The sequence below is a fragment of the Anoplopoma fimbria genome, chromosome 5 (genome assembly GCF_027596085.1).
Source record: "Anoplopoma fimbria isolate UVic2021 breed Golden Eagle Sablefish chromosome 5, Afim_UVic_2022, whole genome shotgun sequence".
Classification (NCBI taxonomy): Eukaryota; Metazoa; Chordata; class Actinopteri; order Perciformes; family Anoplopomatidae; genus Anoplopoma; species Anoplopoma fimbria.
The window spans coordinates 13081709-13108830 of record NC_072453.1 but is presented as its reverse complement, the minus strand read 5'-3'; the positions used below and the strand labels follow the sequence as shown (position 1 = coordinate 13108830).

General features: G+C 37.8%; 1 protein-coding gene across 1 annotated transcript; it reads left to right on the top strand.

Annotated features, from left to right (window-relative positions):
* LOC129091616 (rho-related GTP-binding protein RhoN-like) lies at nt 1-27122 on the top strand. Its single transcript, XM_054599305.1, has 5 exons — nt 1-108; nt 1152-1239; nt 19566-19675; nt 24098-24232; nt 26868-27122. The coding sequence occupies exons 1-5, from the start codon at nt 1-3 to the stop codon at nt 27120-27122; spliced, it is 696 nt and encodes a 231-aa protein (XP_054455280.1).

Below are 27122 nucleotides of genomic sequence, written 5' to 3'. Positions count from 1 at the left end.
ATGGAGAGCAATAAGGGATTACTGCGCTGTAAGGTCGTGGTGGTCGGTGATACGCAGGTTGGCAAGACTGCTCTCCTTCACGTTTTTGCCAAAGATTCGTATCCAGAGGTAAGAGAGAGTATTTCATAAACATAAACACATGAGTAAAGTCCCTGAAAGTCTCCATCCAGACGGACATTTCCAGTGAAATCTAAAAAACCTGCTGATATCATCTCTGATCATCTCACACAATATGTTATTCACATGTATTTATTCTAATAGTGGTTTACTCCTTTCTTGTTAATGTCATTTAAATGAGACACTGCCATGCCCATGGGTGATTTTTTTAATGTCTTTTTTATGTCTGTCTTTACAATGTTATTTATTTAGCTTGGTCAAAACAGATTAAATAATTACATTTTTCAGGCTTCAGACACAGAAATCTGGACACTGTCCGCTTTGCACGTCGTGAGCATCAGCAGATTGTCAGTAAATACAGAAACATCAGTGGTTTGACCACAGACACAACCAGTGAGCTGAGCTGCCTCTCACCAGCACACTGAATCCACACCTGTCTTTCCAGATTGTGCGCAACATGCGAATAATTAAATGTACAATTACAATGTTTTCATGTGGGACTAACAACTCTAAATGTCTAATGATGTTAAGACAAAACAATTAACAAAATGATCTAAAATATATACAAATAAGTTATCAGGAAGTTATGAGGTACAAAAAAAGACTAAACACTTGGACCCTAAATATTTTGCAATTAAGTGTTGAATGGGCAATGGACATTTGGGGCAATATCAAGGGGCATTTTGATTAAATAAATAATATCTGCATTGTGGTTTTGTGTATTTATGACAATATATTAAAAACAATGGGAAATATGATTAATTTGCATTTATGTATTTTTGTATTTTATCCAAAAGTAGAAGACAGAGTAAAATGTCCTCTGTTCTTGTTACAAGTGCTTATTTGTGAACCGAAACTCTTGAACTATTTCGGATAATGAAATCAAAGCTTGGAAATAGGTCAAAACTCAGAATAAGCCTCATCTACTTTACACACGGACTACACATTCTAACATTATCTAAATTGAATTTCACAATGTACACAGAACCCCTGTGAGCTTTCATCTAATTTTGGCCACACGTGTCTCTTTTCAGAATTATGTTCCCACGGTGTTTGAGAATTACACAGCCAGCTTCGAGATCGAAAAACAGAGGATCGAGCTCAACATGTGGGACACTTCAGGTAAGACGCAGTTGGGTTTGGTTTCACCCCTTTGTGTGGCAGGATTATCATGCCAATGTGATGATGAGAGGTGTGCCGCGTCATTGGCCCTGGAAGACATTACTCTAACAGCTGACTCTTTGGAGCGTTCAACAACATCTATCCAGGCTGTGGGCCAGAAACATCAACAACCACTAAGACTGTGTCAGGATAATCTGTTGGGAGTACTGAATGACACTTTTATTATGTTAAATTCAATGTAGATTCATTATTAGCAATCACAGATCTGCATAAAGTGTTTCTGTAACTTTCGGTCCTGTCATCCACTTTAGAATTAATTTAAACAGCCGCTTCGGAGTTATATCAGCTCTAGGAGTGGATAAACAACTTGTCATTTAACATATGCCTGCACCAAGAAGCTGTCACAGCATAATACTTTCTTATGAACACTTTAAAATTACTTTATTACAGTTACAGTTTGACAACATGGGCACATTCATGCAAGGTGGCAGGTTTTTCAAAGTTAAAACAAGTGGATTTTGTTATTTTGAGTTAATAAATAGTTCATAGCAGAGTTGTTTGTCCAATCATAGTGCCATCTGGTCAAAACTAAGAATATAACTCTAATATGTGAGGAGGACTGATGCCACAATGTGGATTTTTAGTCCACAGCTGAAAGTTATTTTACATTATTGGAGACTAGACTTCAAACAGCTGAGAGTTTGTGGAGCTTGAACAGTCAGATTATTTCAGATGTAAGCGAATCTTTTCCCTTTGTCAGCCTTCAGGCCCTTTCGCATTTCATTTCAACGACACCCAAAAACTTGTTCTCACACAACTACAGAGAGCAGCATTAAAGCACAGCGTTCCATTAACCTCCACCCAGGCAGACGTACAGAAAGACCAGCTAGACAAGCTGGAGATTAAGAGCTGCTGCTGCTGAGGCTGGTGCTGCCTGTTGGTTCTCAGTGGGTGAGGCCACTCCACGGTGTTTGAACAACACCCTCTGAAATTGCTGGTTGTTTCTCTCTCTCACACACACACACACACACACACACACACACACACACACACACACACACACACACACACACACACACACACACACACACACACACACACACACACACACACACTGAGCTGTGTGGTGGATAACAATTACACTAAAGGAATGCTTAAACAGTAATTTACTCCACCACACAAAACTATTTCAATTCATCTTTTTGTGTGAATGGTGTGCTATTCACCCTATTATGTCATAATAATGGCGTCCTCCTGCAACAATAGAGGCTGAACATAGCAGACATAGCTATCCCAGGTGTGAATACCTGTATCGGTGTGAATAAGAGGGAAACTGTTTAGTCATCAAAGCTTCCCTAAGCCTTCTCCATTTCTCCATTTAACAAATATCTATTTCTATGTGAGCCTGAGCCCCTGTGAAACCGAAAATGTAAAAAGTGTTTAATAAGAAATACTTTATAAAGGTTTTATAGGAGGATACCAACCAGCCAAATTGATTTTTTACAACCTGGCAGCCCAAATACTATATTTATTCATAGCTTTTTACGGATTATAAAGCAGTAATAAATAAGAAGTTTTCAAGTATATGCTAGAATATTGTACTGAAATTTGTAGATATAAAGGTAAAGAAAAGACCTTAGTAGTCATCACTTTGGAAAATACACTTACTTACTTTATTGCAGCTAGCCTGTTTATTGCCAGCCCTGACAGTGTGTAGCTGGTATTGTTTTCACCTTTTGAGTCTCTGAGAGTGTGTGTGTGTGTGTGTGTGTGTGTGTGTGTGTGTGTGTGTGTGTGTGTGTGTGTGTGTGTGTGTGTGTGTGTGTGTGTGTGTGTGTGTGTGTGTGTTGTGTTGGTGTTTATACATCTGAACCGGACAGATTTAGTCACAACGATACGATAGCATCATGACCCTGTAACAAGGCGGTGGCTGAAACTGAGTCATCAAACATGCATGATATAAAAATCTGTTGTGTTTTCATCATAAAATATCATAACAGTTTAATATATCATTTTTGCAACAAATTACTGGTACCAACTGAATGTCAAATTAATTTCAAAAGTGCCTTTTAACTGAACGGATTTGTCATCAGTAGCTTCAGAGAATCAACAGGTGCAAATACAGATGTTAAAAGAACAGAGAGTCATCACAATTTTCTGATAAAATGCCAAAGCTCCTATGAGGATAACAGATTAGAGAAGGAAGGATGAGAAGATAAGGAGTGTTGTGAGAGTGTTAGGCAAGGTGCCAGAACGAGCCTCCGAGCTGCTCGCCCAATGTGCAGAAACAAACAGTGGATTTAATTAATCAGGCACTTGCTGTGTGACCGAACACTTGCCCCCTGTCTCCTTCATTCTTTATCTCGCTTCACCACCCACTGCCTTCACAACCTCTTGCCTCCTTCCTCTACACCCTTACATGCTTGCTTCTAGACCCCCTGCCTCGGAGGTTAAACTCTATTTCTTTTTTTTTTTTTCTGTCTTCTTGCCAAACTAATTTCCTCCCTCGGTGTACTCCGTGTATGTATTTGTTTCCCTTCATTATTCTCTCAATCTTTCTGCCACTCTCATCTCTTTCATTTTCTGTGTTTCATGCGGGGTTGTATGCTGAGTCAAGATCGAGAGACAGAACAATATTAGTCAAGATGAGTTTCAAAGTGCTTTCATGAAAAACACAGTTGACAAACCAAACTCACCTTTCTCCCACTGTGTATGCATTGTGTATATATTAGTAAGCAATTAAAAAAACAGCAATATTATTTTGATTTAATGAATTTAATTAAAAAATATCATAATTTAAACACAATATAAACCAAACCAATAAAGGCTTTAAAACTAGATATTACTCCCTCCTACAAGACAAGGCCTATGAGGTAATAATGCTGGTGTCACCTAAAGGCCTCTAATATTCCAGTTTATATTGTGATTTAGCGGAGCATACAATATTAGCAAACTCATTTTCAAATAATAATATGACCAAAATTGCCAAATGGTGAATCTGGAAGTTTCCAGGCCCCTGAGGGCCTGTGGTGCCAGCCCTGAAATGACACTCTGCCCAAGCCTGAAAATCAGACTGAATTGCCCTTTTGTTTCACTTGATTTCTCAGTCTGACACACAGTGCTCATGTTTGCCAATTCTGTTTTGGAGATTTCCCAAACCAATCAGTAGCAATAGCGGCCATTTATTCCAATGTAAATTGCTCACCTGGCGCATAAGCCCAAAAAGTTTTCTCACTCATGGTTTGCTTCTGAACACAACAGTTTTTCTCCCTGCCCCAGAATATTTCTTCCCAAAATCCATCAATCAAACACTAACCCGCTTTACTTTATTTTGTATTTCAAATGAGTTTCCTTTTTGTACAGTTCTGTGCTTTATGGTGCAGGAAAAAAAAAGTGTGTTTGAAATCGAAAGCCTGTTGGGAAACACTTTGAAATGAACAAAAAAAATATTTCTTCTGCTCATAACAAATTACTTAAGTAATAAGTCAAATTCTCCTTTGTAAGAAGCCTCTGCAACATTTGAAAGTGCAATTTGCCTCATGGAGTCATCAAAAGGCAATTGACCATAAAACAAAAAACTAATTAGTCTCAATTTGCAAGCCGTGTTGATAGCGCTGACACAGCAGTTGTGCGTAGTGAGGGACATTTGGTCTCCGAATAAAAATAAATAACAAGACTGAACTTACAAAAACCTGATCCCAGCCGACCTCTTATGCTACAGTATAACACAGTTTCCATGACTTGACTCTCCCTTCTCTGCACTTTTCTCTCCCTTTCTTTAATTTCATTCATTCTTTATAACTGAGGCTGCCAACCCCTCACCAGGCTCTCCTCCTCTCTGTTTCCAACTAGCCAAGGTCAGGAGTCACACTGTATTGGGGGCACTGCCCTCTCAGCACTATTGCACTTGATTAGCTTAGCTTGCAATTTCTTTGTCGGTCTCTCTATCTGTCTTTATGTCTCTCCAACACTTCTCACTTAATCTTTTTCTCATTTTCTCTAAAAAATCCCATGCTGCCTCCATCCTTAGCCCGGTGTGTCCTGGCAGTTCAAATACCAAGTGTGACTCACTCTAATCTGTCTTTATGGGCTGTGGCAAAAAATAGACTTAGTGCTCAGAGTAATTCTGCACGCATCTGGTCAATTATTACCAATTTGCCAATGTCGCTCTCAAAAGGTCATAGATTTGATTAATAGACAGACTCCAGGGGTGACCTTTACATTCTTAATTAATTCCCTTAGGTTGATTATGAATATGTCCTAAAATCACAATTCTAGAATCCAAGGTAATTTTATGTTGTGTAATAATATTAAACTGACCTGGCCTGGTTCACCTTCTAACTTTATGAGTTCACATGTCATGACTTGTCAAGCATTAAAGTATGGAGGTTGTAAGACAAGTTTTTTTGGGCTAAGCACAATGCACGTTATTTTTTTTAGTATATATTAAATGTGGGGAAAGAGAGCCATAGAGTGAGGTATTTCTAAACTGATGACATGTAGGTTGTCATTATTTAGCCTATAAATAGGCAGCCCTGACATGAAATATATTTGCCATATCAAATTAAAGCTAGGGTTAGTAAAATTTTCCTTAAACTTTTTTTTTGCTATATTTGTTGAAATTATCTTTACATTCTGACAGCAATAAACAGATCAAATGCCCTGACAAAAAAAAGAAAAAGAAACGGTATCTCCGGCTGTAGCAGAAATAATTTAATTCAACCCCAAATTGAATGATCAGACAGCCTACCTGTCTGTTAACCTGCATGTATTTTGTAACAGCTGTGAGTACTAACAATAGCCATGTCCTATTACGTTCCTAAATATATGTTTATGTTCATAATAATAATTGGGGGGACTGGCTTTGGGGGCAGGCCTGAGGGACAGGCTGTCCGTGTTGGCGACTTTGCGTCCTTCTTGCTGGATTTAGCAATTTCTAACGCTAGTGCAGCTAGCTACTTTCACAGGAAAAGAGTTGGCAACACTGGGCTAAGTTTCTTTGGTTGGATAATCTTTTATGTCTAGCGTATTCTCGCAAGATACGTAACATTACTAACCCTTGCATTTAAGTGGTAATATGTTAGAGCTGTGTATGTAATTTATTTCCATTAACCCCAAGTAGCCCCAAATAAATCTGTTTTGCATGTTAAAAGGATTCTAATTTATTTAGTTTTTGATGCTGTAACACACATAACAGGGTTTTAAATTAGGGTTGGAAGTTTCGTTGTCTTGGCTGGATTCATAAAGAACCAGCGCATTTTTACTGCAAATAAATTCAAGTCTCCTCTATATTTATGTTTCTCTGTGGCTAGCAGACGACAAAAAAACAGTTTTTGCCTGCAGGATACTCTTGCTACAAAAACACAAGTCATACAGGTTTCACAACTGAGAATGTGAAAGTGTGAGGTAACAGTCGATAAAGCAACCGGCTGAACCTGCAGCATCACTCCTTGAAACAGTGAGCTACGAAAGGAACGTCTTGAGGTTTGCCGCCTTGAACTTTGCCCTCCAGGCAACTTTCTGTTCAGAAGCATGTTAGCTGAATCTTCTCTGATCCTTCCTCGAGGGCTTGACAAGTCAATAAGAGCATGTCAGTTTTTTAAACACACACAGATGTTTGCCTTCACTCACAAAACACATGCTGCTCTTTCTGTCACATTCTGTGCAAACATTTATGGCACTTTAAAGACCGTGTTGCATCCATCCCAGGTCCACAGAGTCTGTGGATGAGATTGCCTTGACAATGCATCATCCATTCATGAGCAGCTTTTATGACCCCAATTACACATTGGCTCCTTGAAAGCATTACCTAGATGTGCTACGAGAGAGCATCTGTGTGTGAGTGGCACCTGGCTCCATGACAGGAATGAGCTGAGAAAATTGCTTGATGCGTTGAAGCGTTTTTCCAGAGGCTTTTTGGATAGAAGTGCAAAAAAGCGGAGTAACTGGGATTTTAGTCCAAGTGCTGTTGGGTTTTTACGTACTAAACATGTGCAGGGGTGTGTATGTTTGTGTGAGTAAGCGTATGAGTAAGTGCTCTGAGAGATTAGAGGAGTGGTAAAATATATAAATAGAGACAGCGAAGAGACAGAGGGATATGGTGTCAAAGTGGAGCGCTGAGTTTTAAGTGCTAAGAGTCATGTTTAGGAGAGAGCATGCTGGACTAAATGAGTGTCAGTAGGTTTTCATATTGTGAGCCGGTGCCCCAGTCACCCTGGTCTGGTTCTCTTCTGCTCATGCAGCCCATTAGAAGACCAAGGGTACATTGAAAATCAATGGCCTAGATGCATCTCCGCTCTCAATCCCGAGGGATACCCGGTCCGTCTCTCAGCTACTGGTGCATGTGTAACTGAGCAGTCTGTCTAAGAGAGACAGCAAGTCTGGATGAACATTCTAACTGTTAGATATGACTTTCGTATAAGACTCTCCAGCATCAACACAAACAGACTTGTGTATTTATTCTTAAAGTTATGTTTCAGCACTCATTGGTGCCTACGATTCTTTTTCAACTTATTCAGTTATTTTCTCTTCATTCATCTTCCATGTTCTAAAAATGTGATTAACATTTTCATTTAGATAAAGAGGTGCTGTTTTGTTTCCGCCATTTGTTTTTTATTAAAAATGTAAAGACAATAAGAAACCAAACCTGACACACCACAAAACATGATGTGTAGTAATGTTTAAATATTGATCACATGCAAAGATACAGTATCTCACATTTAGAGTGGACGGGTGGGGGGTTGCAATGTCCATTAACCTTCTTCTCAAAACACATCATATATTCTATTTGTCAGCTGTTGTTGCTCTTTCTGGTAGTTAATCATTCATTTTTACTTTATATCTTCATTCATGCCAATAGTTAATTTTTCCAGTATAATTTTGCTGGAAAGCATAATCTGTTTGCACTATTGATAGAAAGTCCGTACTCTTTGGCCAAACAGAAACAGTCCTTTTCCAAGTTACATTTTTAAAAACATCTCTTTTCATCTCATCTAAACTTCAAAAAATATGTCAGCTTACTAAAACTTGACAGAAAATTGTTCTAAAAGGAATAGAAAGAGTTAGGCCATGACAAACGACAGGCCTAGTTAGAAATGTGCACTCAGTAGAGTGGAGATCTCCGCAAGGTGTTTCTGCAACAAACACTGCTGTATTTTGTTATATAAAACAACCCATAACTGGCTAAACCCCCATCTAGACACCAGTGGGGCTATAAGGTGTTGTAAAACACACTTCATTCAAACTCTTTCGATGCCAAAGAGGGTAAAATAAAATGTCGGCTTGACCATTTCATTGCGATAAAATATTTTCAACAAGATAGTGGACACAGGCATTTTGAAATGTTATCGGGCCGTAGAGATACCTAGAGGATGCATTCATCATGTTTTAGAAAGTGGTTTAAAACCATAATGGCTCAGTTGTTATTATTATGTGACTGGAAAAAAAGTAATTAGACTTTGTAGGGCAATTTGTTGAGACACAAAAGCACACAAGGGCACTCAAGGAGTCTATCCATCCACTTAAGACCCCCTCTATCCCTTATCTATAATGCAAGACATAGCTATGACCACTCCATTCAACCTCCAACATTACTGAGACGGCCCCCTATTTCTACTGCATTGTGATATACCGTATTTCCACTATACAATTTAAAACGAACCAATCTCATGGACGGTCTATTTATTGTTACTTTTCAAGAAAGGTTACCTTCAATGGTACATCGTATACTGTAGTTCAGTGCTTCACAACCCAATTTGTTTTTACAAATTTTGAATTGCAACACATGGTGTTAGGTCTATTGGTACTCCTGGCTGATCACAGCTTTAGTTTATAAACAGCTTTGTAGTAAAACTGTGACTTGGAGCATGATACATTTTCAAAGATTGACAAATATATAATAGGCAAATTTAGTGAACTGAACTAACAAGACTGACACAATATTTACAGAAATTTAAATTTGATGTAAACCATTATAATTGTCTGACATAAATGTTTTTAACAGAGTTACTGTATCATAAATCTAAAATTCTATGTAATACGTGTAAGCAGTTTGTAATATATTGTTGCTTTCTTTTGTAGATTTAATAATAATGTCATACGTCTATTATAATTATAAAAATGGACTCTTTATTTCCCTATTGGCTGTATGGCCTTTAAAAGCTTGCTCCAAAGCACGTAGATTGCCGATGCAAAATAAACAAGATGTATGGATGAGAGCTTCATGTGTTCACTGGGTTTGAACATCAGAATCAGCACTGCACAAAGGAACATAAGGCTTCTCAGACAGCATATAAAATCACAACAGGACCAGGGAGCTTTAATGTGATGGGGATGTGCCCAGATGTCCCCCTGTCATTCATTTGAAGGAATCCTGCAGGATTTCTGCTGATTTCAGGAAAAACTCTGCTCACTGGCAGCGCTCTCCCTCTGTGCTATCTGAACTAGAAACATGCAAGAACATCACGTATATATTTTTTCACTGAAATCCAGCCTGGTATTCAGTTACTAGTCTCAGTAAAAATGAAATAAACTTGACTTAAATACCTTATTCTAATACGTCAACCTGAAAATGACCATTTGTGGTAACTGGTCGTGCCTGAGACGGTATTGGCAGAATAATTTTGGTGAAAATGCATGTATGTTACTGAGCATACATCTTGATATAAATCATGAATTATATTCTGCTCGAGTTTGTGAAAGGATGTTTTGATATAGTTTTGCTGTTGTAAAACCTGGACTCTAACATTAGCAGAGTATGTAAGCACATCATTAGTGTAAGCACATCTAGGCTTTAGCTTCCATCTTTATCTTTTTTATTAAGTTTTCAATGTATCAGTTTGATATTTTGGTTTTATCCTTCAAAAGTCTTCGCGAAAGATCAATACACAATATACAGAATAAAATAAAGATAAAATATCTGTCCAGTGATAAATATCTGTTTTAGTGAATATTTAAACATCGATTGTCCTCATCAATGTCATAATCAGAGATTCTAGTTACCAAAAAAACATGTTTGTGTGGTATGGAAAATCCAAATCTGTTGTCATACTGCCGACAAGAACATTGTGCAAAGACTGTTTGCCTCCTTATGTGACTGGCAGCACCAGCATCAATCTTTCATCCACACTGCTTTTCAGACTATTGTTTGGTATTTGGGCAGAGGAGTTATCACAGCATATTCCAGTTACAATAATCCATGATTTATGAACAGCTAAAACGCTTAATTTCACCATGAGGTTAAATCAAAATTTTTGAAGCACTTATCCTCTTGAGATTTATGAGCGTGTTGTTGTTAAATCGACTGGTAACATTTTGCATTTGCTCAAGTTTATCATATTATAATCACATTGTAAATGTGTAAATTGTATTATTTATCATTCAGGAGGATAAACATGACAGAAATAATAATATCCTGTAATGTCATATAACTTTTCCGATGAGAATTTTACATTAAATTTTGCAGTCATCTACAGCATATAATGCCCCTTATGTGAATGCATAGGTCAAATAAAGGGAAACCAGGCTGTCAACTTGGGTGTGGTCAATATGAATTCCTACATTAAATCACATGCAAAATGTGTCAAATAGAGTATCTTAACTCAAGGTCCAATAAGTGGCTTTTCGAGGAGCTTTCAACTGCATCTCACAGTATTCATGTAAGACCACCTGAGACCTACGTTTTAAACTTACTGTAGTTTGTTACAATTGTGCCATCTCCATGACGAATGTAATGCAAATGTCACTCTCTGATGAAGACCATGAGATAGGGTTGAAAGCTCCAGCAAAACCTAATAAGTCGTTTTAACATAGCCTCCTCACTAGGCTATGTTATGTTGCTGTTATAATATAAAACGCAATTCTAATGATTTAGTAATGCACTTCCATAAAGTTTGGGGTGAGACTAAATGGAAAGGAAAGCAGAGGAGGTCGATATCTGACTAAAAACCCCAAACAGACTGGATCCCACATTCCCCACAATGCAACTGAATAGCATAGTTTTGCTCTTGCAAAAGGCCACTTCTTTAACTTTAAACGGACAGTTTGTCTTGCAGGAATTCTCTTTCTACATATTTGTACTCTCCATGTCCAAGCCAAGATAACCTGGATGACAAGGCATTATTTTATTTTTTTCAAACGTGACAAAGCTTCTCCAGAGCCACAGAAGATATTATACAAATGTTTTTACAGGCTGAGTAGTACTCCACATAACTAGTAAACTGAGTGCCCCTTTCACTGTAAGGTTAAGGTCTACTGAGACATCACTCGTTACTATCTCACTTACCTCAAATAAGATTAATAGTCTTATTGTATATGTTAATTGAAACATTTGTCAGAAATCCATTGTGTGATCTGATCACTCTCGCTCAATGGATGGCATAGCAAACAAAATTTAGGAATGGAGAAATATATATCAGGCATAACACTTTTTAGTTAAAATAATGTGAAATTTAAATGCAATTATGTGCAGAGAAAGAATTAAAGCCGGAGCGGCACAGTGTTGGCTCTGCAGGGTGTCTCAAAGTGTTTATACATAGTCGCTGACTGATTATCCACGCTGAGCGTGCATGTGTTTCTACTGAGTGTACTCTATTACTGTATGATAATCATCAAACAGGCTGAATTCTCTTCTGTTATTTACCAGGCAGACTTATTGTCTCCACAGTTCACACAGCATGAGTGTGACGCAGTAATGCTTCATCTCTGTGGGAGGTATTACCTATATTTTCTGGTGATTGTAGACAAAATACATTAATCAGTAGCATAACATTTTACTGCCATTCCTTCTTTGGATGTATTTTATGAATTCAAACCTGGATGAAACCCCCCCTCCCCCCAAAAAGTCACTACTTATGCAGAAGGGCATGACTGGGACAAACATGATTTCAATATTAATGATCATTTCTGTGCTTTGATGGAAGTTGGCAGACAGAAATGTCGTAAGAGAAGATTAATAATGATTTTCTGTGTAAACATCTCAAGGTGTGTTTATGTTTCTACTGAATCACTCAGAGCCGTGAATGCTGAAAGATACAGCATGCAGTCTGATAGTCTCTTATCAGTCACTTTACAGCTTTGAGCTTGACTAACCAAAGAAATAGATTTATTTCGGTTAGTCCAAAAAATACAACAGCGGATGTTTAATAATGAGTTTTTACAGGTTCAGACAAAATGAGAAGCTGAACATCTCCAGAACATTAAAAAATCACCAACAAGATTTACCTTATATAACAGAATAGATAACATGACTCCCTTTATTTCATAATTAAGAAACCTGCCCAGTGGGGCTCATTAAAGGAATCTCATCAAGAAAATGAAATTCATAAAAAGCTTTCCTCTAAGCTGAACTTGCAGTACAGTCAGAAATATAAAGACGGGTGATGAAGGAAAGAAAAGAACCTGAATCAACGAGTAGTGAACCGTAACAAACGCAGATGCTCCTGCATGAGGTGTCACTGAATGGTTGATGAGGATGAACATGATGTGATGTGATCGCTCGTTTGTGTTAACAAAGTCAACGGTGTAACATTTATAGTTTTTGGAAATGTTTTGTGAGTAAATTATGTAGGAATATACTGTTCTGTTCATCCGTAGCCTGGTTACATGTGTCTAAAGTTTAGAATGATTATTTAACTGAATCCACTTAGTCCTGAATAAATATTTTCTCTCTGTATTGAACATATTCTGATGATTAAAGAGTGTCTATTTGGCATAACCCTGAAGTATTCTAGTGTACAAGCAATGAAACATTTGAATTGTTGTTTAACTTTGTTTCTATTCATTCAGATGTATCATATATTAAAAATATACAGTGCAGTAATTGTTAGTGATTGATGAATTTGATTCTGGATTGTGTTTATATCTGGTGTCTTGTAGGCCCACACAGTCTGGACATAGTAATAAACTATATAAAAGTTGGTAAGAGATTCACAATCTCCACATTTTATAAATTAAATTTACTGTAAAGAGGAACACACAAACTGTTCATTCTCTATTTACAGCGTCTCAAATGTGAGGCTCTGCTGCTTTTCTTGTGTTATAAATAAGTAAACTGAATCTTTGTGTTTTGTTCTGTTGGTGAGATAAAATAAAAAGCAATTTGAATATGTAACTTTTAGCTCTAGAGCACTGTGATAAAGAAAGTATTTGTTAGTTGCAGCCCTACTCCTCAGAGGGTCAGTCATTTCATACCATTTCCATTCCTGTATGATGTCCGTGTGCACTATCGACGTCAGTTGACATAAAATGGCACGACTAAGGTGCTTAGGTGATAACAGGGACAGGATAATCAAACCTGTCCACTCCTGTAATCCAGTCCAGTGTCATGTCATCAAAGTGGATTACATACCAGCTTTTGTGCATTTCCATTTTCAAAGCATGTAGTTATGCTTCAGTTGTCACATTACTGTAAGTCACTTTGTGTAACTGTCCTAGAAGATATCATTCAGGCAACATTACATGAGCCTTTTAGGGAGGGCGAACCTTTCTAAGCAGCCACTGAATCTAAGAGATGCATTTATCAAAACAGCACACAAGTGGATTACATAAAATTACAAGAGGGCATGGACAGTATACACTTACCAACCTGTTGTTACGAGCAACCAGGCAAACAAGAGAAAAAAAGGTAACGGCTCAAACACATGACAACCCCATGTGGAGGAACAGCATGGTGTTGCTGTTTTCCCAGACTGTTGTGCATCACTGTGCCAAACGTTGTACTGCAGACACGCATCTAACATATGTTTGACATATCGTTTGGCTCCTTTTAAATAAAACTTAAACACCTGCTTGCTATTTGTTACGTCCTTGAGTATTAGAACTATTTTATTCTTTATGATTAATGAAAACACCTAAGTAAAATAGCTAAAAGCTCTTTAAATGACCCTCAGTCCTTTGAGATAGTTTAATACATGCAGTACTGCAGTGAGTGCCTTTTTGAGTTTGTTCTTGATCATAGGGTTTGAGACGGAGACAGATGTGCTCAGGTTTCTTTGTGCTGCTGCAACAACAGCAGCAGGAATCTTCCCATGAGGGGCATCATACTACAAGTCCCAGAGAGGGTCAAAAAGCTCACAGATCAATACACATTAGCTGCTGCTCGAGTGCTGAACATGGATTAGTTGACATCATGGAACTTTGAGGGTTGCAGTCTGTGTGTTTTAATGTATTACCATTATCCAAGAGTATGCTCATACCAGTTTAGTGAGGAATAGTGTAGCTGAATTAATTTACGAGCATTAATGATTTCTTAGTAAATATTAAATGTATTAAACATATAACTTCTTCCCCCCCCACACACACATACTTCTGACTCCCTTGTTCAAACCACTACCATCTTTGAGCTGGTAAAGTGAAACGACTGCATTCTGCATGGTTGCGACACTATCGGATTGACAAAATCTAACCGCAGACGGAGAGACATGTAAACACTTGGCAAAGTACTCAAAACCGCTTCTGTGGTAGTTCCTGCTACCGTAAGTGTCTTATTTCACTATGGTGACTCACACACAGACTCACAAGGTGAAAACAAAGAAAATATTAAAGTATGATAATCTCAATTCTAAATGGCATCAAAATGAGGACGACTAGTTATAATCTGCAGATGATAGACCTTTATTGAAATCAATTGACACAAGCATTCAAGGAATAGTTCCACATTTTGGAAAATATGTGATAGATGAGAATATTGATACTACTCTCATCTCATCTATGCATTAAATTGTGTATTTTTTAGTTGTGTCACAAACTTGTTAGAGTTGGCGTTTTACACATCCAACACATACAGAGTAAGTTTAGCATTTATTTTGACTTGTGTTTCTGGCCACCTGATGTTTTTCCAATATTTTCTCATGTTTTAGCTTTATTTTGTTCCCCACCAAATCCTGAGGGAAATATCTAACTTTGTTTGCCATTTGGTGGTGAAGAGGTAGTGTGTAGTTGGTTTATTAGGACTTTTTAAACTGCAAACAGCTGCTGGCTGCGGCTAAAAAATGCTGATGAGTGCTGTGAGACTGAACCAAAAACACTTAAGTTGCGGTCCAGAACACCAAAGCAGTAGAAGACACTAAAACATTCAGAGCTGTGAGAACTGAGGAGTCGAGTGGTAATTATCTGTTAGTTCAGCACTGTGAGCAACCTCTTTTACATAGTAAACATGCGATCCATTCTTGATATGAAATTTCCCAAAATGATTGACACGTGTATGTAGGCTAACTATTCCTTTAAGAAACATTTGTGGCATCTGTACAACCTGCTGTATGTTGTCAGGATGGTTGATGTCACAAACCAAAAACCTTTGATAGCTTTATATAATAAGCCATTCAAAGTTGGTTTGGGATGTATCTGTTTTTGGAACCACTGATGAGAAGGGGAGAAGGTTTCAAGAGCAGAGAGACTTGAATCTCAGGAGAGTCTTCATGCTTGTTTATTCTGGCAGGGCTAGGTAGACTGAACAGAGGAAGACTTGGCAGAACAATAAACAACTACTGTCGCTGAATTTTTTTTCCAGTTTACTAAGTACACCAGAGAAAAGCAATCTGCTAAATAAACAACTCACATTGTCTTAATGGACTGCATTAGTTAACACTGGGAGATGTTTCTGCTGATGTTGATCCCATGTTAGACGAATCCCTGGTTACACGCCTGCAGGGGATTAAATTCTCTTGGTGCAGTGACACCTTATTACCTGATCAGCACCCTGGACAGTTCTTGTACATCTGTTTATTATCTGCGATAATTAACCATCATGTAGTTGTCTAACTCTGTTATGTACTCTAGCTTTTATAATAGAGTATATATTTCCAACTTCATTATTTCTGCTTGAAAAAATGGAGAAGGGTAGAAAGAGGTTATGTGAAATGGCTTTTTAAAATTGCATTAAAAAACAATGGAGTTTCATGATGTTATTATTCAGCTTTCAACCATGCTCTTTTTTTTTTTTTTTACTCCCACTTAGCTTGAGGGAAAAGTTTGGGAGAAACTTAATTGTCTGTATCTGATGTTTTTATACTAAAAACACTGAAAAGAAATGATGGCACACTTTATCATTGACAATTTTTCAACCTTTTCTCTCAACAAAATATAAGAAAAAGCTTGAGTTGTAATTTCACAATCATTAATATTTATTCCTTGTTTTAACGTTAATTATGAGACAAATGTGTTGTTAATTTAACCAACTTCATGGCGCCTTATACAGTGTAACACTGAATGTTAACAGAAACTTTGTTTTTTTTATAGAAGGAAACGCTACAGGGTACCTTTAAATTGTTGTAATTATAGCCCGACCAACTGCCTATACTGGTTAGAGTTACTCCAATACTGATACACGTCTCAGAAATGCCTCCCATACAGCCTAAAATGCAGGATGGGGTCTTTGTACCAATCTGGTTTCATGTTATCATATCATTTATCAGCTTTCTCGCTACACAGAAACAACAAGATGTGTCGCTCACTACCCGATCTGTAAATGCTGCACAAGCGGGTCTGTCCATGAGCAAACTAGTACTACACACCTATGGTTCAACATTCTTTTGCACCCTATATTTTCCCTAACAATGCTATATTGTGAACAACATATCCATGTTAAAATCGTCAGGAGGAAAGCTAGTTAACATTAGCTGTTAGCAGCCGGGCAACACAGTCCTGCATGGCTAAATAAACGAGCTAGCAGCTAATGTTAACGGAGGTTCCATTGAGGTACATTATGATGCATTCAAGCTCTAAATTATATAAAAATGACAATTGAGTGAATGTTAATTATAACGTGTTCAAATGAAATCTCTTAAAATTGTAGTTTTTGGCGTAAAACATGAATAAATACAGTTGTTTTCACAGCTATACAAAATAGAAGGAATAATGTTTAAATTCCTAACACTAACTCTAAGCAAGCTTATAATACATAAATAAATCTAATGCCAATTTATTTTAAATCAAAAAAAAAATATTCCAATCAAAAATGCAATTAGTTATATTTTATTTTTCTAAACTTTACTTAAAGTTTGTCAAACATCTCATTAGCATTTCCTTGATATTTGCCCAATTGGAAACATTCTGATACACAGCCATAAGTACCAGTCAGTCATAGATAAATTCAAAGGAAATATCTGCAGTTGGTTGTTTCTGTTTGTGTAATAACTTATAGGTTTCTGGACAAATAAATCATTTATTAAAGTATTTTGGAATAGTCGTCAAAGTTCAACAGATAACAGCTTACCAAAAGGCTTTACTCTGCATAGCTGTAGCCTATATAGGCCCTGGTGTACTTGCAAAAGTGCTGACTAAGCAGCTCTGCAAATGACTTCTTTAACAGCATCCCATCCTACTGCCCAGATTAGGCTCGCAGTATTTCATAAATACAGTTTGTATGGCTTCAGGTGGGTTGAGACTAAGATCCCTTGTTGTTTTACACAAAGACAGAAACAAAGACTTAAAGGATGAGCATTTACTGTAGGAGCATTAACTAATGACATCGGCACAAAAACCATCAGTAACATTCTAATAGAAATGGCTCAAAATGGCTGTTTTCTAGACTTGTAGAGGACCGACTCCAGTGGGCTGTTTAATGGAGCTGAGCTACAGCTTTCGGATCACTGATGCCAGTGAGCGTTTGGGGAATCTGTGGAGACCTATGGGGGGTTTATGAGGACTGTCGGATACACTTCCACAAACCCCTGCTCCATTTCCCTTTTATTACTTTAATCATCCTCATTTTGTGTCAAGACTTGATCTGTACCTAGTAAGAGCTAGACACAAAAGGTAAAGTGAGAGAGTGTGTGCTAGTAGAGCATGTGTGAAACCCATGAGCAGGAATTAGTCAGAGAGACAGGGGGAAAATGGTTGTGGCCTTTAGTTTGACATTTTTGACCGCAGTAACACACATGCACAAACACATGGTATGCTTTGGGGCAAGATTTTGACAGCATGACATAAATTGTGGTAAATTTAGCTGCTTTTTTAGGCACTTATGCTGTACTTGTGTATGGCCCTCCAGGTGTACATGTTGTGTAATCAAAATTTAAAATAACTTTGTGGCTTGAAGAAATTTCCTTTTTTCTCATAGTTTTGGCCATTATTATATATTAGACAGGTTATGAACAAATCCTCATTTTTATGTAAGCTGTTTGTAAAAGTAAAAACACACAGCATGTATTAAACTCAAAGATTAATTAACTTAAATGTATATATTGTATATTGTATTTTCCAATGCCGTGGGCATTTGTGCAGGATTATTTGGTGCTTTTATCTTGATTTTAAATTCCAAATCATCATCAGCAGAAAAAAAGGTGGTCCAAAAAACAAGAATGGTGTTGTAAAAAAAAACCTGTAATTTTGTTTTTAAGTTACATTGAAACGGCGGTTAGAACATTTTTAGGTTCTGCAATGTTATATACAGTATTTGTGATTGAAATGCAATATGCAGGGTGGCACATTTAATTAAATCGGCCACCACTACACGAGATTGGAACATAAGCAAGTGTGTCTGCTGGCTACTATGACAACAAGTTAACAGTGAAGTGTGGTGAGTTGGTCGCATTTGATTTTATATACAATTACATTCCTGAGTGCAAGATGAGTCATTCAATATCTATTGTGCTACAGGAAGAGAAGGTACTTTTGATGTAAAAAAAAAATACTCAAATTCTTTTTTTGACATATAACAGCTCTCAACAAGTTTTTTTCAAGAGGAAAAAATACACACTTTCAGTATCTTTTAACTTCAAAACTGGGTTATTTTTTAAAATAACTTATGTGTGAATTGTGTTCTTATCTGTTTGTGCTGTTTGTGTGGCAGCAACTCAGATTCAGTTGGGTTCTATGGGTATTTTCTGTCAAACGCATTTTTGTTAAGTTGCCAAAGCCCTGTGCACGATGACAATAACACGTGGGAGACAATGAGGGAAACGGAGAGGGAATGGTGTCCCCTCTGGATCGGAATGTGTCCCCTTGCCCAGGTCACAGTGCACAATTCAGCCCGGGCCCCCAGCAAAAAAACATGCCATTCTGAAATACCAGGTGACGCTTTGTGTGAGCCATTCATTATATCACTGTCACATGTCTGTCTGCTGGCTTATTCAAGACTGTCAGACAAACAGACCAGGGGTTGTGGACGAGGCCCCTCTGTTCGTTTTGAAAGTACTGAATAACACCCACTCATTGTCATCAGCAGAGTGGCTCAGTTCATGGTAATTACATTTAATCATAGTTATTACCGCCCAAAGGTGCTCTGTAATGACTCACTTTGTGATAAAACTCTTCTGCAAAGTAACTTAATGACATATAATCCACCTGGAAACGTTGGTGATGTCTGTATGTATTTTTTTCGCCCCCAGGTTCAGCCTACTATGACAATGTGCGGCCGTTAGCGTATCCTGACTCAGATGCTGTCCTCATCTGCTTCGACATCAGCCGCCCAGAAACACTGGACAGCGTGCTGAAAAAGGTCAGTGTCACATTAAAGGAAGTGTGAACGTGTCCTTACACGGCTGAGATGGTTTTTTAAACTACATTTTGTTTTTTATCAGGACTGCAAGCATCGTAGCAGCTTTGATATTTTCAAGTATATCTTAACACATAACCCACATGCATTGTGTACTGAGAGAGTTAATGCTCAGATTGATTCTCCTCTCTGTACTGGCCATGAAGGAATTTCTTCAAAGCACTACTACACAGATGGAAATGGGGTACAAAATATACAGTCCTCGTTCTTTTGGCCTATTACTACCACTTGGGGTCAACGGAAACAAGTTGTGAGTGACATTGACATATCGTCACCTTTCAAGTTGATAGGGTGGAACTTGTTAGTTTTTATTTCACACATATCTAGATCTTTAGCTGCTAAATGCTCCACTGTATTCAACTGCTGGTTGCTAACTGTGTCTGTCTGCCTTTTTGGGCTGCAGTTGCTTTTTAGGGCTTGTTTTATTGTAAACAGCTGCCCACTGCGGTCCAAAAATGAGGCACAGATAAACAATAAGCTGAACTCACTATAAAGCTCTGTAAAGCTGAGGGGACCTGCAGACTTTGGTGATACTTATCTGTAGGTTTATCACTACTAGAGGCCCTTTTTACATTGTGATTTGATACATTGTTATTATGAAATATTGATTATAAATGCTAAATGGCTCAGGGGGTAGAGGGAGTCATTCTTTATTCACAATGTTTGCAGCTCGATCCCTGGCTCCTTCCGTCTGCATGTCAAAGTGTCCTTGAGCGAGACACTGAACCCTAAGATCACTTTACAGCAGCCTACTGCTTCTAAATGCAGGTTACTGTTAATGCAGACTTATATACAGTACATCTCTTGTTTTATAACAAGAGAAAAAATAATTCTAGTAATTTAATTTGCATGGAACGCAAACATTTTCCACATTTCTTTTGGAAACTAGTAGCATTTTGGCTATTGATGAATCCTAATTTTAACCGCTAATGAACATCTGAGTGTTGTGAACATCAAATGTGTTTCGAGCGTTTGACCATTGAGTTACCAGACATTCCTGCAGTCAGCACCATCATTTATCAATGACATCATCAATACAAGACAAAAAAAACACATCTATTATTTTAGACAAATTCTCACACCTACAGGGGGTCCACTTGAGAACTAACTTGAACTTTGACCTTACTAGATGACCTGAGTAATGGTGGTGAATAAAGTGATCTCACAATGCATGCCCAGGATGCCAAAGTGACATGTTGATTGGTCACTTTATTCAAAGTTAAGATACAAAACAAAGGAATCCTTATTCTATCTGATTTAAGTGCCACCTTGTCTTGTTTTCATTTACTCTGGCATTGCAAGCCTCTATTTTCAAATAACTCTTTTTCAGTACACAGCACTTTTTCTTCTGCCATTTTTGACAGCCTTCCGCTTACCAATTCTTGTGCCCTCCAATTTTCCTCTTGGAAGGACTATTTTTTCTCAGTACTGCTAAGCTACAAAAATTCCCCTTGAATCCTTATCACTTCCCCTTTTCCTTTTTTATATCCTTTGTTCTCTTCAGTCCAATCTCTCTTCAAACACTCATTGGATTTCTCATCTAGCATAACCCAGTCTAAGATGTTATCCAAGTCTCTACCAGGCTATCACCTTTTTTAACGCTTCAACCCTTGGCTTTGCACCCCGCGACATATTCTCACCTTTTCTAAATAACTTTGTCACATGGAGTGCATGAGCATCGCTGCATCTCCTGCTTTCCATCTCTTTTCTGTCTTTTCATCTCCCTGCCTGTTTGCATTGAAGTATCAGGTTATTTGTGAAGGAAATGTTGGATTATGAAAGCTTTGATGAGACCATCTCTATATCCAACTTTCAAGGCTGCAACATAAAGCATGCTCGTACATATGAAAGCCAGAAGCTGTACAAACACTACGAGCAATATAGCAGAGGATGACGGACACACACACAATTGCATTGGCTGATGATGAAAGGGTCTACAAAGCACCCCAGGGTCTGTCACTATAAATAGAGAACATAAATAACAATTGTGCATTACATAAATGCACAGAGGACTCATACGAATGTTTTCACATGACCTTAGGAACCTGGTGGAAGAGCTGTAGCCAGTAGTTCAAATTATCTTGAGTGCATCTCACCCACCTCAGAAATCTTTTACTGGCCACAAAAAAACTCTTGAATTTAAACAAAATTTCCAGAGATTTTACAAATACCAAAATTACAGAGTCTATATATATTAATTTAACTTTTAAATAATTTTTTGGGGCAATTTTCGAGAGCCTACAGACATGCTAGTGGCTCAATGTGGCAGTATTTCGGTAAAGCGATGGTTTGAGCTAAATGCTAACATCAGCATGCTCACTAATTAAAAATGCACATTTGCTAACATTTCAACAAATATAATGTTTACACTACCTATCCTGTTCACTATATTAGTTTAACAGTTTTGGGTGCTTACATTAGTTAGTCTTGAAACCAAAATGTTGGATAAAGTGAAAGTTTAGCTGATGATGGTGCTAGATATAACATGAAAGGGTTTACCAAGGTTGTTACAATTTACACTGAGTGGAACATAAGATAAGATAAGATAATCCTTTATTAGTCCCGCAGCGGGGAAATTTGCAGGATTACAGCAGCGTAGGGTAAAGTGCACACAAGAGACATAGTAAAAGAAAAACAAGATAAAAGAAAAATGAAAATGACATAAAAAAACCCCCAAGTATTATAAATAAGCAATAAAAAACAGTAGAAATCAACAATAACTGAAATATTATATTTATAGACAGAAAAAAAAACTATTATAACTATAATTGCACAGTGTATTTGTATTGCACAGGTTTTTAGTGTCATGTGATCAAAAAATATATGCATACCTTTATCCACAAACTGCGTTTTTCAGGGTTTGCAATAGGCCCCTTTCCAAATAAAGGAAAATCTTAATGGTACAACATATAATATTTTCCCAAAAGTTGTGCATCAAGGTTTGGGAAAACAGTTTGGGTTGTATTTTTTTTTTAGTGTGGATAATAGAAGGAAGAATGGAAATGAGATATTTGTCTACTATCCTCATTCCAACCTATATTTGATTAACAATGACTCTTTACAATGATATATTTGTCATGAATGTCTGCTCCAAATTTCATGGCAATTCAATTCAAATGACATTTCAATTAAAGCCACAAATGTCAACGTCATGGAAGCGCTAGAGGAAAAGTAAGGAGGTCACATCAAGTCATTAGGATTCATCGTTAAGGGGAACTGTAATGGGTGTCTATCGGAAATATTAGTCAGCCTTGAAAACGCAACATGTGCAATATGTGCGTAATCACATAATTTGAATTCCTCAGAGGGCATTAAACTCCCAGAACTTCCAAGAACAATTACTGAGAACGTGACATCAGTGTCCTAAATGACAGCACAGCCATCAAAAATTAGGTTTTGCTATATATTTTTTTGAAAATGCAGTTACCTGGATTGCATATATATTTGGAAACTGAATTGTCACCAAAGTTATCAAAAATAACCAGAGGCCATGTTTTTCCTTTTTATACACCAGACTCAGCTTCGACTCTGTATATTCTGCTCTTTATCCGGGACAACACTCTTACCAATTCTTAAAATTTACACAAACAATAAGCTGCTCTTCCCATGGGTCCTTTGTGACTCATCTAAATTGCTGCTATTCACCAGTTGCATGCACACTGTTCGGCGGAGCGGCCCATTGAAAGGCAACAGCTCACTCTGCATAACTGCACAACACACGGCAGCCCGTAACAGCAGCGACACAGGCATCCGGGAGAAAAGATCTCTTTGTAAGGGAGAACAAATGGAGCAGCAATGCTCAAAGTGGTTGTCTGTGCCATGGTGTGAAGAGATTATGACAAGAGTCTCAGAGAGAAAGACAATGATAGAGAGAAAGTTAAATAGTTTGAGTCAGGTCTGTGGTCTCTCTTTCTCTCTGTCTTCTTGCAGCTTTTATGACCATGAGCAGCTCGCTTTCGTGAGCTCATGTTGTCGCTAACACATCATGTATATTGTTTCAAACACAAGAGGGGAATGTTAGGTTAAACTTTAACCGATAAAATAAACCAGTTTGATATATATAGACTTTCACTGCCACGTTATATAGGCAAAGAATATATGCATACCTTTATCCCCAAACTGCGTTTTTCAGGGTTTGCAATAGGCCCCTTTCCAAATAAAGGAAAATCTTAATGGTACAACATATAATATTTTCCCAAAAGTTGTGCATCCAGGTTTGGGAAAACAGTTTGGGTTGTATTTTTTTTTTAGTGTGGATAATAGAAGGAAGAATGGAAATGAGATATTTGTCTACTATCCTCATTCCAACCTATATTTGATTTACAATGACTCTTTACAATGATATATTTGTCTGTTTATACACAGTGGCAGGGGGAGACGCAGGAGTTCTGTCCCAATGCCAAAGTGGTGCTGGTGGGCTGCAAGTTGGACATGAGGACGGACCTCAATGTCATGAGAGAGCTTTCCAAACACAGACTCATTCCTGTCACCCACGAACAGGTGAGGAGTGCAGAGAAAACACCACTCATCTCCCTTCATATGTTTGCAGCAACAGTGTCAAACCTAGCTTGAAATGAAATGCTGTTCCTGCAACTGTATCCTCATAATGCAAACTTAATTTTGCATGTGTGAAGAACTGAACAGTATTGATTTAATTTATTCAACATTATAATAATTGGAACATGCATTGGATATGGTTTTGAATGTACAGTTCTTTGTAATTTTCCGCTGCAGTGATTTTCATTTGCCTATAGAAACACTGACTGACGTACAAATGTAATAGTATCATCCCAGACAAATGACATCCATTACTTTACTCCCTGGTGCCAGTACTGTAAACAAAACTTACAAAAAATGAATTGGGAGAATGACATTTGCTTCAGATCATAACTTCCACAAATATGTAAACACTAGCAGACTAAAAGAGCCGGGACTGAACAAAGATAGAGACAAACAGCCGGATGTGCGATAATACAATTGTTTTGTTTGTGTCTTGGAGCAATGAACAGTGGCATGCATGAATATCAATGGCCTATTTTCATGTAAATGTGAATTCACACTTCTTGGCAGCCTTTTGTCAATATATTAATATTTTCTCATACCTCTAACAAAGCAAAGGTAACCGCCCTCATTTTTTCCGACAGTAATGGCATCAAATTGGTCCATCAAGCTCAGATTACTTTCTCTGGATATTTAGCTCCAAATTAACACAAACCTCTGATTACTCTAGCTGTTTTCCTGAAACTGTAACAGCAACCATTTTCAACTTTGAAACCGTGTCTTTCTTTCCCATCCAATCCGACTAAAATCGTCACTCTGAGGACACTTTTATTTTGTTTGGCTTGATGTATACTGTAACTTTTCTGTGCAGTCCTAATTAAATACAATTTTAAATAAACCTCCCAAAGGCACCCAAAATATATCTTGTCTAGTTTACTTCCAATTTAGCTGCATTGAGACTGTTTGAAAACAATGACTTGACATTTTTATAATTACCTGATTTTGCCAAAATGAGCAATTACCGAGTGCTCAACCAACAGGGAAACACTTTGGGTGCATCTGAGGCTGAACTGTGTGTCCAGTGGCTTTATAGTATTTTGCAAATGATCCCTTTATCTCGTGTGGAAAAAGATGTAAGCAAAGTACTGCTGTACTGCTACTTGATAGAAAATAGAGCACAGACAGAAAATGGATGGATTTGTACTTAAAAGTGTTGCTATAGAGATTTTCTTAATGGGCCCCATTCAAAGGGCTGCAATACAAACAGCCACAAACTGGGACCCTTACATTTCACCCACCTGACCAACTGATGTGATCCCCAGGGGAAATGCATTCTGCAGAATGAACCGCATACAAACTGTGTGACTACTGCTGTAATCGGCTTAAAGGCGTCAAAATAGAAACTCAAAGTGTTGGAACGTTTCCATTAATGCAAAAATAATGCAGCCTCCCTGGAAGCACAGCTCAAGCCTTTAATGTTTTTCATGAGAGAGGAATATTATTACCACGTCTGACTGTTGATACTCCTTCAATACGTAATACTTCCAACACTGATGGCTGAACACCCACACTGTTACAGTGTTGATCTGTCATTGCCAAGGAAGTTGATGAATCCAATTGATGACACACTCCAGTTAAAAAATAATGAAACTGAAAAGGAGAAACTCAAGAGAAAGTGAGAAAGCAACAAAATAGAAATGCTACTTATAAGATCTAAAGAAGGATTGGTTGAATTAATAAAAAACTAGGTTACCCCTTTCTATACACAGAAGCACAGAGTCAGAGTTGTTGCAGTACCGGTAAGCATAAAATTGAAGTTCAACCGGTCCAGATTTAAAGCTGGTGATAACCACTACTGGGAATAAGCTGAGCTTTTACACTCTGATTTTACAATTGCACAGATAGGCCTTGAATATTTCATAGCTGTGTGGAGGATCTTAGCTTTTTGTATGCCCCAGCTAGCTATCATGCTTCTGAGAGCTTAGGCTTTTATTAAGAGGGGAGTGTTTACAGTACATGAAGGGCAATGGTCTTATATCCACAAAAAGATGAGGTAAGGCTAATCTAACCTCATGTAACAATTGGTGATAATAATGAATTTCTAGAGAAAGTTTCAAAAGGGTGTTTCAAAGTACACTCAGCATTTATGCACTCACACAAAAAAAAGGGATAAATGTTTTGGCTCTATTGAATAACATTCAGGCTTTCAACAGTATGCCTGAGGTTCAAGATTGTTTAAGGCATTTTAGACTGCAAAAGCATCAATTCCACCATATCACCCCTCTGTCTCTCTCACAGACATACAAACAATTTGTTTGTCATAGCTCAAAGTACTAGCACTCAGCAGGTGAGTCACCCTCTTTTGGACTACAAACAAGCACAAACTGAAGCACAGGGCTGGATAAATGTTTGAATAGAAATAGCAGCTAAAGAGACAGATATTTCTCTCAAGAGTTGGTGGTGACCAAACCCAGAGCTAAAAATTAGACTAAATATCAGATTTACATTTGCCAGGGTGCAAGAAAGACAGCCCAAAATGATTGTTAATTTTGCAAATAGTCTGCCGAATCTGTCACCTGTTACTTCACTGTTTCTATTTAACATACCCATATTCTGTATTTCCCGGTGTTTTTAGGGAACTGCTTTGGCGAGGCAGATCGGAGCCGTGGCCTACACAGAGTGCACATCAAAGTATTCAGAGAACAGCGTCCGTGACGTTTTCCACGTCACCACCCTGTCATCTGTGTCCCGTATCAATCGGCCTCAGCTCAAACGTGCCGGCTCACGTCGAGGACTCAAGCGGGTTTCCCAGCAACCGCCCCGGACTGAGATTCATGAGCACCAACCGGCCATTAGAAAGGTCCGGGCCAAAAGCTGCGTGCTCATGTAG

Excerpts from the sequence above, each read along its gene's own strand:
- LOC129091616 (XM_054599305.1), top strand. The coding sequence starts at position 1 with ATGGAGAGCAATAAGGGATTACTGCGCTGTAAGGTCGTGGTGGTCGGT. Across the intron at positions 1,240-19,565 it reads CAACATGTGGGACACTTCAG|GTTCAGCCTACTATGACAAT; the intron begins GTAAGACGCAGT and ends TTTCGCCCCCAG. Across the intron at positions 19,676-24,097 it reads TGGACAGCGTGCTGAAAAAG|TGGCAGGGGGAGACGCAGGA; the intron begins GTCAGTGTCACA and ends GTTTATACACAG.